General features: G+C 39.1%; 1 protein-coding gene across 1 annotated transcript; it reads left to right on the top strand.

Annotated features, from left to right (window-relative positions):
• Positions 1 to 7,438: 7,438 nt before the first annotated feature.
• Positions 7,439 to 8,995, top strand: LOC138362374 (baculoviral IAP repeat-containing protein 8-like). The gene is made up of 3 exons (XM_069321051.1): positions 7,439 to 7,712; positions 7,842 to 8,006; positions 8,117 to 8,995. The coding sequence occupies exons 2-3, from the start codon at positions 7,940 to 7,942 to the stop codon at positions 8,800 to 8,802; spliced, it is 753 nt and encodes a 250-aa protein (XP_069177152.1). The 5' UTR covers positions 7,439 to 7,712; positions 7,842 to 7,939; the 3' UTR covers positions 8,803 to 8,995.
• Positions 8,996 to 14,644: the final 5,649 nt, after the last annotated feature.

Here is a 14,644-nt window from a genome sequence, read left to right as displayed (position 1 = left end):
TTATCTTATCTTCTCATAATATCTGGACCGTCCCTCCTCTCTCTCTCTCTCTCCTTTCATTCAGTTCAACTATTTTCCAACATCGTATGTTTGCTCCTTTTCATTAAGCAAGTCAGTATGTTTGCTCCTTTTCATTAAGCAAGTCAGTTTTACACAAATAAATCATGTTAGTAAGCAAGTTCTAGCTCACGTTCCCCACCTTAGTCCCCTGTCGTATAAAGAATACTATCATTCCAATCCCTCTAAAATTTTAAAATAATCATATTTCAAATGTAGTTCAATACAGTAATTTAGTTACCAAGCTCCAGCTCTTGTCCTCCGCCTTAGCTCTCTCTCGTATCTTCGTTAGTATCAGACCAATTTCCCTGAAATTTCTACCCTCTGTATTTCAGACACCGTAAATAAGATCAAAACAGTTACCAAGCTCCAGCTCTTGTCCTCCGCCTTAGCTCTCTCTCGTATCTTCGTTAGTATCAGACCAATTTCCCTGAAATTTTCACCCTCTGTATTTCAGACACCATAAATAAGATCAAGTCAGTTACTGAGCTCCAGCGCTTGTCCTCCGCCTTAGCTCTCTCTCGTATCTTCGTTAGTAACAGTCCAATTTCCCTGAAATTTTTACCCTCTGTATTTCAGGTTCCGTAAATAAGATCAAAACAGTTACCAAGCTCCAGCGCTTGTCCTCCGCCTTAGCTCTCTCTCGTATCTTCGTTTGTAACAGTCCAATTTCCCTGAAATTTTTACCCTCTGTATTTCAGGTTCCGTAAATAAGATCAAAACAGTTATCAAGCTCCAGCGCTTGTCCCCCACCTTAGTTCGTTTATACAAGATCGTTAGTAACAGTCCAATTTCCCTGAAATTTTTACCCTCTGTATTTCAGACACCGTAAATAAAATCAAGTCAGTTATCGAGCTCTAGCTCTCGTCCCCCGCATTAGTTCTCCTTCATATCTTTGTAAATAACCCATCATTTTCCCTAAAATTAAAAGCAGACATACTTCAAAGTTAGTAAATAAGATCATGGCAGTTACTGAGCTCCAGCTCTCGTCCCCCGCCCTCTTCCACCCTCAAGTCTTTGTAAATAAACCATCAATTTCCCCGAAATTTTTTACCCTCTGTATTTCAGACATAGTAAATATGAAGTAAACAATTATAAAACTCTAGCTCTTGTCCTTTGTCCAAGCTCACTTTTGTAAATTCATTACTCTCAGTCCAAATCACCCAACTACATTTTCAGACATAGTAAATAAAAACCAGTTCAGTTATCAAGTTACAACTCTTGTTCCCCAGCTTAGTTCATTTGTGCAAGTTCTTTATTTTCCAACTAAATCACCCTGAGATTTAAGATCACCTTATTTTCTAACGTAGTAAAATTAATCTGGACATTAGCCTTAGATCATCAGACATAAATATATTCGATCAAGTCCGTCTCCAGCTTATCTCTTATCCGAGTATACACATAACCCCAACCTGTTTAATTATCTTTCACCCCCTCCCACCTTCCTCCATCTCATCCAAGTCTCATAAATTTAAATGTAGCTGTTAATTTGCGTTCTTTCCCGTTCATAGCATATTCTCTGTAAGTTCAGATCTGTACTTAGTCTTACATATTCTCTACTTCTTTCCCATTTTATACATGACTTAAACAACTATTACCGTCTCCTCTATCTTATTTAAACATAAGTCATATGTAAATATACCCGACTCTTTCCATCCATTACAAGTCCTAGCTTGTTCACCACCCAACTCACTACGCTATTTCTACTCTACATGTTATAGCATGTTTTCCGCTCATCTTGGTACCAACCCTTACAATCTCTCTCTCATTCCTTTACATGTCTCAGCATGTCTCAGCATGTTCGCCTCACATCTTACTACGCTGTCTACTTTACATGTTGTAGCGTGTATTACTGTGTCCCATATCTTATTTAAACATGAGTCATATGTAAATATACCCGACTCCTTCCATCCATTACAAGTCCTAGCTTGTTCACCGCCCAACTCACTACACTGTCTACTTTACACGTTGTAGCATGTTTTCCGCACATCTTGATACCATCCCTTACAATCTCTCAATCCTTTACACATCCCAACTTTCAACCCTTTCTTACAATTTTCCTCCATCCCTCCGCTACATGTTCTTACCCGTTCATTACAGTCCACTACATATTCTCTAATCATCTCTGTACTAATTCTCAAAACTAGTTGTTTCTGTCATTTTAGTAAGTAAGTAAGTAGATCATCGTTACTAACAACAACAACAACAACAACAGTAACATTACTAATTCACAGTAAGTTACTACTGAGCATTTAGCAGTTATCCATTTTCAAATAAGGTCAATATAAATCATTCTAAGACATCTTCGTACAATTAAAGATACTTGCCTGTGCACTAAGTCATTACTTACAGTAGCATCTTAAGGCATTGTTTTCGTAACTCAGTTTTATTAAACATACACCTTCATTAGTCAAAGGAAAACTTTTCAAGACATTGTATTCAATATTCCCGTTAAACTTACTACATCATGTCATTATTCGGTTTCATAATTAAGTACTTGTTTCAGTCCTCCAATGTAATAAGCAAATTATTCTATTAAGGATAAAGAAATCTTATTTAGAAGAGACATTAAGTTTATTACAACATTTAACGCATACAGTTATTCTTAGTAGTTATACAAGTGTTCAAGAAATCATAAACACTATAGTCTTATATAGAAATAAACATTTGAATTTATAAAAGAATTATAAGTAAAACATGTATTTGATTTCACACAATGAAACTCACTATCCAGCAAGTTAAAAAATCCATCACATGCACAGCATCCCCCTTCCCCTTCTCCAAAATAGATTAGTTTTTGTCCCTTAAATTCCTTTAAAACATAGAAAGCATCGCTATAAACATTATCATCACGAATCAATTCAGGCCAGGACATTAGAAGTACTTCTCTGTCATTACAATAAGTCCTAACTGCTTCTACAGCGTCCATTTGTTCAACCTCCATCCACTTACTCTCACCCATATTCGAGTAATTATCTGTAGCTCGTACCACATTAGTATGTCTTATCCTAATAAGATTTTCAATAAAGGCCATACCAGAGAAAACACCAAGTACAGGATCCTGTCCTATAAATCTCATCACTGCCTCTATTTCTATCTTTTGGGGGGTATGATATCCTATTTCCGGTCTCATCTTTATTAAATTTAACGGAAAAGATGGAAAGCTCTCCTCCATATGATCAATTAAACTCCAATGTTCATCTTCTTCTGTTTTAGGGTGAATAATACTAAGCTCTTTCACAGTCTTACTATTTACCTGCTGTTGCAGTTCATCCTGGCTCATTATAGTATACACTTCTCGTTCTTCAGAACTCAACTTATTAATAAACCAGTTTGCAGCATTTGGAGAACCAATTTCATCCACAAATTTTCTTATAAAAAATTTATCCTTTAAGTTACATCCTATAGGTACTTCTTCAAATTCTGGAAATATGTATTTAAAACGGGGTTTAGGTCTAAAAGTGCAAATTATTTTATCGCCTTTAAATAACAAAGAAATTTTCTTCATCTCGGCCTTACTAGGAGTTTTCGTCAGCAACAACACTTGACAATTCTCATGTTTCTTGAGTACATCTGTAACACTCTCTTTAAAGCTAAATAAGACTATATCACATTTTATCATTGGAAGTTCTTCTTTCAACTTTATAAAATCATGACCGATCAGTATCATTAAAACATTTTCACTTTTGCTAATAAACTTTGCTAGAGCTGGAACAATGTTCTCATGCGTACATTTATCAGTATGTGTCATCACTTTATAAGTCTGTTTTTCCGCCAGGGGCATATTCTTCCACAAAACAGTCGAAGCTGGACTTTGCCATATAGTTTCTGACACAAGATCAGGCATGCTTCCAAACCCTGGTAGACTCTTCACATCCATCACATGGGGTAGATCTTTAAACAAAGAAAAATACAATATTTAACACAGGGACTATTAAATAATCATAATATTTCAAAACTAAAAGATATTCAATAATAAGCAAAATTATATCACAACAAATATAACGAGTACTGTAAGTACATCATACAATAATCACTTACTGTATACAGCAGCCATCGATCCGAGTATGTCTTGTCACTGCTGGACCGAGATGGGGAGTTTATGGCAAGATATATCCCGACCTAGCTTATCACATCGGAGATTGTTACGCTCCGCCCCTCTCTCTTAGCTGTAGTTTCCAAATTAGTTATATGTATTATTTTAGATCTACTAGTTTTAACTATGATATTCTCTTCCGTTTATTAGATCCCTCCTCTACTTGTTTCTTCTCTCTCCCAGTCCCCGTAACATCTTCTCCAAGAGGTATACGAACCATTAATAATTCTTTTTTATTATTCTTTAAAACATAAGCTAAATGGGCTAGTCCTGGAAAATAGTGTGTCTCCCATTCTTCTTGTTCTTCTTTACTCCATCCTATTCCGTCATTAAACCCAATACCATATGGAATAATTATACGCTGGATTAAATTATTATTTCTTGCCTGACAACAAATTTGTCTTATTGCAGATTTAAAACTCCAACGTTTAATAATATCTTTCTGTAATCCTAGATCTTCATTAGAGCTACTGTATTGAAGTCCTATAATATGAGGTTTTATTTCTGGTTCTGGAGATAAAGCAAGTACTATACCACCAGGAGTTATATTATTCTGTACCACTTCACACTCGGAAACTTTACTGTAAGGATATTTTTCCCATAACAGTTGTGCAAATCCACCAGATAAATTATGAGAATCGTAGACAAGACAGTCTCCAGGTTTTAGAATTTCATCACTAGTAAAATCAGCATCTATAATACACTTATTCAAACGCTTAAGCTTCACTTGCATGTACATAGAACAATCCATCTTGAAGTAAGACAGAAAAAGTTTCGTACCTCTTCCTATATACTCAGAAAAGTAGAGTTGACATTTAGACATTAAAAAAGGGAGAAAATAAACACACGAGTTTCTATTTTGTTATTTAATGTGTAAAAATGTACAATGTATTTAATGTGTAAAAATGTACAATGTATTTAATTTGTAAAAATGTACAAAGTATAAATTATTTACAGACATTATTATTCCCAATCCATCTTCTCTTCTAAATTTGTAAAACTACTACTAACACACATTGTAACATTAGTATCAACAGACGTAGTAACATTAACAGGTGTTGAATTAATTGTATCAGACAACTTAGTGTTGATAGAAGGTGAACTAGCATCAGCGGTAGCAGGCGTAGCATCATCTTCAGGTGTCCTAGCAGCATCAGTAGCATTAGTTGTGGATCCATTTTGAAGAACAGCAATGTATGGAATCTTATTTTCAAAGATGCCGTGGGTGGATGACTGAGGAGGAACGATGTTTTCGGGACGTACTATGAAGAGTACAATACCTCGTTTTCGTAGTTTTTGTCCTATTTTCTCAAGTATAGGCAAATATTTACTTTCCCATACTGCGCAGTTGTCCAAATAACTTGACATGCCAAACCCATATGGAATAATAATTCTCTTAACACATCTTTTAAGAATGAAAACAAGGGCTTCCTTCAGAGCATTTTCAAACCAGCGCCATCTCTGATATTCTGTATCTTTTTCAAGTCCATCGTAAAAATGTTCATCTAAACTTCGTACTTCACACGGAGGATTTTCATATGCTGGTAAAGTTGCAGGTCTACTAGCAAACTGAGTCACTAAACCAATAATAAGGGGTAGATGGGGATCTTCATCCATCCTGTTGTTAAATTCAGGTGGTTCTCCAATATGTATACTACCAGGGTTACTGCGATAAGATACAACAGCCCTGTTTTTGTAAGGAAAGTTTTCACGATGTAATCTCGCATATGGGTAACGATCCCACAATCCTTGCACAATTTTACACATTTGTACACTCGTAGCATCAAGATCGTACAATAAACAGTCGTGATTATTGTAGACGGGCAGGGAGGCAAAGTCTCCAATAATAGTCTTGATCTCCATAGCCTTGAATATCCAAGCTTGAAGTAGATTCCGACATCCAAGAAGAGGAGGACGCCGTAAGAGATCACTCCGGGGGAAGCATATATACATCTTTAGGCTGCGCGTAGAAACACTGCGCACACAAAAAGGTTGCCAAGTGTTACTTGCTCTTCCTCTGCATAATCTCCTCGTTAAACAGTAATTTAACTTCCACTCCGTAGGGTTTTAACTGTTTATACATATCTTCAATAACAGGAAGATAAGTATTTTCCCAAACTTTATCTCTTCGAACACATGTAATCCCAATTCCTGCTGGTATTATAACTCTCATAATTTGAGGAGAGCCCTTGATAAAGTTAAATAAATCTTTCATACCATTCTTGAAGTAGACGAGACGATTAATGGATGTATCTTCGTTTAATCCAGAGAGCATGTTTCTGTCTTTTGAGTTTTCTATAATTCCCTGAGCAATGTTATTACTTTCTATAGGTAATCCAATACCGTATTGAGTGGCTATAGCAACAATATACGGAAGATTTTCTCCTTTAGAGATATGAATTGTTCCTGGTACTGGACGATCTTCAGGGATACATCTCTTAAGACTGTACAAGGGTCGGCGAACATTATAAGCGTCAGCATGAGAATATTTCTTGGCTAAGTCTAGGGCCATTCCTCGGGGAACACAGGATATACAGTTCACTCCGTACACAATACAGGTTTCATTATTAGAAAATGAATCGTCGGTTAAATAACCCTGACAAGTTGTCAGAACAGTATCCATGGTGAATATTCTTCCTCGTAAGGTAGTAGATACGATCCAGATAGTCGTAATAATATCCCTAATGTGAGGTCCGCGCTCTTATATTGGGGGTAATGTAAAAGTTACCACTTATTTGAATATATTAATAAGGATTTTTGTTACCTTAGAGCGATATTATATATGACATTATAACTAATAGTATATTTCATTTTAGGATATAGATGCTTTAAGCATATATTTTAATTAGATTAAATAAGAATTTACTACTAAATTATATATATATATATATATCTATCATTATGTACGGCAGCTACGAATAATGACGTAACAGTATACTTTTAGCGAGATTGCCAAAGTGATGTATTTTTCTAATAAGTCTAATAAATAATGAAAGTAGTCTACTAAGTATTTATATAAGAGCTTTATTTAATTATGAAACTTTAAGGATTTTTAAGTAGAGAAGTATTTAGAGGAAATTACTGTCTATTATAAATGGGGAAACTGTTAAATATGTAGCGATGTACGATACTTATTTTAGGGATATATATACTTGCTTATCCTACTCTAATAGTTAGTGCTGCCCTCACACGATGGATCCTTTGTGTGCCAGGAAGTTTTACAGTATAGAAAGCCTTAAATGTGCAGGAGTTAGACTACAAACATTTGTGGATTGGTCCATTAAGTGGTTAAACCCTATTGACTTAGTTGAAGATGGGTTCTATTACCTTCGCAATAGTGATTACTGTTTGTGTGCATTTTGTTATTGTATAGTAGGTGCATGGATTGTTGGTGATACCCCCAGAAGACGTCATAAGATCATTAATCAAGACTGTGCCTTTATTAGAGGCAAGAGGAGTGACAATGTTTCTTTAGAGGTGTCTGAGATAGCTTTCAAATATGGACTGGAATTTGTTTCCCATAAAATAGAACTGGGAAATAAGAAAATAAGTGATAGTAGTAAGTATATATTCTTATGATGTATTCTTATACCAGTCTTATATACTCTGTACAAAACTTGATTGCTTAAATAGATACTTCTTATTCTTCTAAAGAATAATTTACGTAACTACGTTATTTTTTTTTTAGGTGGTGCTCCTCCTAAGGAAGATCTGGGATTGATCAAATTTAGGAAATCGCTGAATCCAGGATTGGTAACTTATAAATCTCGCCTAGAGACATTTGATATGACATGGCCTGGAAGCGTCAAGCAAACTTCTCATGAGCTGGCAGAAGCTGGTTTTTTTTACTGCGGTATGAAGTGTTTTAACTATTTTAACTTAATAGAGTTATAAGTAAAGAAATAATGAATATTAGTTAAAAGATAGTAACGAGATAATGCTGGATTGTTTTATGGTTTTCAGGTATAAGTGACCACGTCTGCTGCTATCACTGCGCCTGTGGAATACGAAATTGGAGACCAGAAGATGATCCTTGGACGTTACATGCGAGATGTAGTCCAGAATGTGCTTACATTATTCTTGCAAGGGGCAAGGAATTTGTTAAGAATGCTAGATTGACAATACCATTACCTATAAAACCTATAGACAACGATTTAATTAATATCTTAATGGAGGGTATGGATAAGTTCAAACATCTGATTCATCAAAAATTATTACCTGTGGAGAGTATAAGATATGCTTTAAGTGAGTATCTTAAGGAATCCAGAGATTTGTTACCTTTTATTATACAAAGTAGATGCCTAGAAATCGTGTTGAGGTATATGCAAGAGGGAACAGATATTTATTTACGGGTACGGGACTTAATTTATGAAGCAGTTGATGATAAAAAGGAACAAGAAGCTACGCTTGAAGATCTGGGATTGAAAACTTTACCGGAGACTTGTACTAACACTGTTGAAAACAAGGACTGTACAGAACAATCTTGGGAAGAAGATATTTTATGCAGAGTTTGTATGGATAAAAATATAAATATTGTAATACTACCATGTAAACATATGGTGACATGCAGTGGTTGTCTTTTAGCTCTGAAATGCTGTCCAATTTGTAGAGGAAATATTTTATATATAATAAATCCAATTGCTTCTTGAACACTTGTATATGATTTTTCTTGAACACTTGTATAACTACTAAGAATAACTGTATATGTTTGCTTCTTGAACACTTATGAATACCTGTATAACTACTAAGAATAACTGTATATGATTTTCTTGAACACTTGTAAAACTACTAAGAACACTTATGATTTCTTGAATACCTGTAAAACTACTAAGAATAACTGTATGCGTTAAATGTTGTAATAAACTTAATGTCTCTTCTAAATAAGATTTCTTTATCCTTAATAGAATAATTTGCTTATTACATTGGAGGACTGAAACAAGTACTTAATTATGAAACCGAATAATGACATGATGTAGTAAGTTTAACGGGAATATTGAATACAATGTCTTGAAAAGTTTTCCTTTGACTAATGAAGGTGTATGTTTAATAAAACTGAGTTACGAAAACAATGCCTTAAGATGCTACTGTAAGTAATGACTTAGTGCACAGGCAAGTATCTTTAATTGTACGAAGATGTCTTAGAATGATTTATATTGACCTTATTTGAAAATGGATAACTGCTAAATGCTCAGTAGTAACTTACTGTGAATTAGTAATGTTACTGTTGTTGTTGTTGTTGTTGTTAGTAACGATGATCTACTTACTTACTTACTAAAATGACAGAAACAACTAGTTTTGAGAATTAGTACAGAGATGATTAGAGAATATGTAGTGGACTGTAATGAACGGGTAAGAACATGTAGCGGAGGGATGGAGGAAAATTGTAAGAAAGGGTTGAAAGTTGGGATGTGTAAAGGATTGAGAGATTGTAAGGGATGGTATCAAGATGTGCGGAAAACATGCTACAACGTGTAAAGTAGACAGTGTAGTGAGTTGGGCGGTGAACAAGCTAGGACTTGTAATGGATGGAAGGAGTCGGGTATATTTACATATGACTCATGTTTAAATAAGATATGGGACACAGTAATACACGCTACAACATGTAAAGTAGACAGCGTAGTAAGATGTGAGGCGAACATGCTGAGACATGCTGAGACATGTAAAGGAATGAGAGAGAGATTGTAAGGGTTGGTACCAAGATGAGCGGAAAACATGCTATAACATGTAGAGTAGAAATAGCGTAGTGAGTTGGGTGGTGAAAAAGCTAGGACTTGTAATGGATGGAAAGAGTCGGGTATATTTACATATGACTTATGTTTAAATAAGATAGAGGAGACGGTAATAGTTGTTTAAGTCATGTATAAAATGGGAAAGAAGTAGAGAATATGTAAGACTAAGTACAGATCTGAACTTACAGAGAATATGCTATGAACGGGAAAGAACGCAAATTAACAGCTACATTTAAATTTATGAGACTTGGATGAGATGGAGGAAGGTGGGAGGGGGTGAAAGATAATTAAACAGGTTGGGGTTATGTGTATACTCGGATAAGAGATAAGCTGGAGACGGACTTGATCGAATATATTTATGTCTGATGATCTAAGGCTAATGTCCAGATTAATTTTACTACGTTAGAAAATAAGGTGATCTTAAATCTCAGGGTGATTTAGTTGGAAAATAAAGAACTTGCACAAATGAACTAAGCTGGGGAACAAGAGTTGTAACTTGATAACTGAACTGGTTTTTATTTACTATGTCTGAAAATGTAGTTGGGTGATTTGGACTGAGAGTAATGAATTTACAAAAGTGAGCTTGGACAAAGGACAAGAGCTAGAGTTTTATAATTGTTTACTTCATATTTACTATGTCTGAAATACAGAGGGTAAAAAATTTCGGGGAAATTGATGGTTTATTTACAAAGACTTGAGGGTGGAAGAGGGCGGGGGACGAGAGCTGGAGCTCAGTAACTGCCATGATCTTATTTACTAACTTTGAAGTATGTCTGCTTTTAATTTTAGGGAAAATGATGGGTTATTTACAAAGATATGAAGGAGAACTAATGCGGGGGACGAGAGCTAGAGCTCGATAACTGACTTGATTTTATTTACGGTGTCTGAAATACAGAGGGTAAAAATTTCAGGGAAATTGGACTGTTACTAACGATCTTGTATAAACGAACTAAGGTGGGGGACAAGCGCTGGAGCTTGATAACTGTTTTGATCTTATTTACGGAACCTGAAATACAGAGGGTAAAAATTTCAGGGAAATTGGACTGTTACAAACGAAGATACGAGAGAGAGCTAAGGCGGAGGACAAGCGCTGGAGCTTGGTAACTGTTTTGATCTTATTTACGGAACCTGAAATACAGAGGGTAAAAATTTCAGGGAAATTGGACTGTTACTAACGAAGATACGAGAGAGAGCTAAGGCGGAGGACAAGCGCTGGAGCTCAGTAACTGACTTGATCTTATTTATGGTGTCTGAAATACAGAGGGTGAAAATTTCAGGGAAATTGGTCTGATACTAACGAAGATACGAGAGAGAGCTAAGGCGGAGGACAAGAGCTGGAGCTTGGTAACTGTTTTGATCTTATTTACGGTGTCTGAAATACAGAGGGTAGAAATTTCAGGGAAATTGGTCTGATACTAACGAAGATACGAGAGAGAGCTAAGGCGGAGGACAAGAGCTGGAGCTTGGTAACTAAATTACTGTATTGAACTACATTTGAAATATGATTATTTTAAAATTTTAGAGGGATTGGAATGATAGTATTCTTTATACGACAGGGGACTAAGGTGGGGAACGTGAGCTAGAACTTGCTTACTAACATGATTTATTTGTGTAAAACTGACTTGCTTAATGAAAAGGAGCAAACATACTGACTTGCTTAATGAAAAGGAGCAAACATACGATGTTGGAAAATAGTTGAACTGAATGAAAGGAGAGAGAGAGAGAGAGGAGGGACGGTCCAGATATTATGAGAAGATAAGATAAGATAAGAGGTCTGGCTGACCGGGCGTAAAGTAAACACAGGTGAGGCGACAGATTGCGAGTCAAGGGGGGGAGGGAGGGGGGTGTGATGTACGAAACCCTGAAAACAATGACTTACACAGGTGATTTTCTAAATTTATATGAATAACTAAGGCTTACATAGACGATTTTGTAAGTTGAAAACATGTAAAATATGTCCGTAGAGTTCTACTGGAAGCCCTAAAGTGCTACACACGTTATTTGAATTTCTCCCATAAGGCCTTAACAAACTTCTAAGTCTCGGAAATTATTTTTCTCATAAGAAATCCTTACTTCTAAAATCTGCGACTGACAAAATTTTACCTGAAAACCCCCAAGCGCTATACACGATTTTCTAAATTTACCTGAAACCCTTGGGGCGCACAGGGGATATTCTAAATTTTACCTGAAACCCTTGGGGCGCACAGGTACTTTTTTCCCTGACCTGAAACCCTTGGGGCGCACAGGTACTTTTTTTCCCAGACCTGAAACCCTTGGGGCGCACAGGTACTTTTTTTTTCCCAGAAAAAAAAATGACCTGTGCGTCGCACACCCTACTACTGGTGTTGTGGGTGAAGGTTGGTGTGTGGGAGAAGGTTGGTGTGTGGGTGAAGGTTGGTGTGTGGGAGAAGGTTGGTGTGAGGGTGAAGGTTGGTGTGTCGGTGAAGGTTGGTGTGTGGGTGAAGGTTGGTGTGAGGGCGCAGGTTGGTGTGAGGGCGAAGGTTGGTGTGTGGGTGAAGGTTGGTGTGAGGGCGAATGTTGGTGTGAAGGTGAAGGTTGGTGTGTGGGTGAAGTTTGGTGTGTGGGTGAAAGTTGGTGTGTGGGTGAAGGTTGGTGTGTGGGTGGAAGTTGGTGTGAGGGCGCAGGTTGGTGTGAAGGTGAAGGTTGGTGTGTTGGTGAAGGTTGGTGTGTGGGTGAAGGTTGGTGTGAGGGCGCAGGTTGGTGTGAAGGTGAAAGTTGGTGTGTGGGTGAAGGTTGGTGTGTGGGTGAAGGTTGGTGTGAAGGTGAAGGTTGGTGTGTGGGTGAAGGTTGGTGTGTGGGTAAAGGTTGGTGTGTATGTGAAGGTTTGTGTGTGGGTGAAGGTTGGTGTGTGGGTGAAGGTTGGTGTGTGGGTGAAGGTTGGTGTGAGGGCGCAGGTTGGTGTGAAGGTGAAGGTTGGTGTGTGGGTGAAGGTTGGTGTGTGGGTGAAGGTTGGTGTGTGGGTGAAGGTTGGTGTGTGGGTGAAGGTTGGTGTGTGGGTGAAAGTTGGTGTGAGGGAGAAGGTTGGTGTGTGGGAGAAGGTTGGTGTGTGGGAGAAGGTTGGTGTGTGAGAGAAGGTTGGTGTGAGGGTGAAGGTTGGTGTGAGGGAGAAGGTTGGTGTGTGGGTGTAGGTTGGTGTGTGAGAGAAGGTTGGTGTGAGGGAGAAGGTTGGTGTGTGGGTGAAGGTTGGTGTGTGGGTGAATGTTGGAGTGTGGGTGCAAGTTGGTGTGAGGGAGAAGGATGGTGTGAGGGTGAAGGTTGGTGTGAGGGAGAAGGTTGGTGTGTGGGTGAAGGTTGGTGTGAGGGAGAAGGTTGGGATGAGGGTGAAGGTTGGAGTGTGGGTGAAGGTTGGTGTGTGGGTGAAGGTTGGTGTGTGGGAGAAGGTTGGTGTGTGGGTGAAGGTTGGTGTGTGGGAGAAGGTTGGTGTGAGGGTGAAGGTTGGTGTGTGGGTGAAGGTTGGTGTGTGGGTGAAAGTTGGTGTGAGGGAGAAGGTTGGTGTGTGGGAGAAGGTTGATGTGCGGGAGAAGGTTGGTGTGTGGGTGAAGGTTGGTGTGTGGGTGAAGGTTGGTGTGAGGGAGAAGGTTGGGGTGTGGGTGAAGGTTGGTGTGAGGGTGAAGGTTGTTGTGTGGGTGAAGGTTGGTGTGAGGGAGAAGGTTGGGATGAGGGTGAAGGTTGGTGTGTGGGTGAAGGTTGGTGTGTGGGTGGAGGTTGGTGTGTGGGAGAAGGTTGGTGTGTGGGTGAAGGTTGGTGTGTGGGTGAAGGTTGGTGTGTGGGCGCAGGTTGGTGTGTGGGTGAAGGTTGGTGTGTGGGTGAAGGTTGGTGTGTGGGTGAAGGTTGGTGTGTGGGAGAAGGTTGGTGTGTGGGAGAAGGTTGGTGTGAGGGTGAAGGTTGGTGTGGGGATGAAGGTTGGTGTGGGGATGAAGGTTGGTGTGTGGATGAAGGTTGGTGTGTGGGCGCAGGTTGGTGTGTGGGTGAAGGTTGGTGTGTGGGAGAAGGTTGGTGTGTGGGTGAAGGTTGGTGTGTGGGAGAAGGTTGGTGTGAGGGTGAAGGTTGGTGTTGTGGGTGAAGGTTGGTGTGTGGGAGAAGGTTGGTGTGTGGGTGAAGGTTGGTGTGTGGGAGAAGGTTGGTGTGAGGGTGAAGGTTGGTGTGTCGGTGAAGGTTGGTGTGTGGGTGAAGGTTGGTGTGAGGGCGCAGGTTGGTGTGAGGGCGAAGGTTGGTGTGTGTGTGAAGGTTGGTGTGTGGGTGAAGGTTGGTGTGAGGGCGAATGTTGGTGTGAAGGTGAAGGTTGGTGTGTGGGTGAAGGTTGGTGTGTGGGTGAAAGTTGGTGTGTGGGTGAAGGTTGGTGTGTGGGTGGAAGTTGGTGTGAGGGCGCAGGTTGGTGTGAAGGTGAAGGTTGGTGTGTTGGTGAAGGTTGGTGTGTGGGTGAAGGTTGGTGTGTGGGTGAAGGTTGGTGTGTGGGTGAATGTTGGTGTGTGGGTGAAGGTTGGTGTGTGGGCGCAGGTTGGTGTGAGGGCGCAGGTTGGTGTGTGGGTGAAGGTTGGTGTGAGGACGAAGGTTGGTGTGAGGGTGAAGGTTGGTGTGTGGGTGAAGGTTGGTGTGAGGGTGAAGGTTGGTGTGTGGGTGAAGGTTGGTGTGTGGGTGAAGGTTGGTGTGTGGGTGAAGGTTGGTGTGTGGGTGAAGGTTGGTGAGGGTGAAGGTTGGTGTGTGGGTGAAGGTTGGTGTGGGTGAAGGTTGGTGTGTGGGT

The sequence above is a fragment of the Procambarus clarkii genome, unplaced genomic scaffold, assembly GCF_040958095.1.
Source record: "Procambarus clarkii isolate CNS0578487 unplaced genomic scaffold, FALCON_Pclarkii_2.0 HiC_scaffold_1740, whole genome shotgun sequence".
NCBI lineage: Eukaryota > Metazoa > Arthropoda > Malacostraca > Decapoda > Cambaridae > Procambarus > Procambarus clarkii.
Note: the sequence above shows the minus strand (reverse complement) of the source record. Positions and strands in the feature narration are given on the sequence as shown.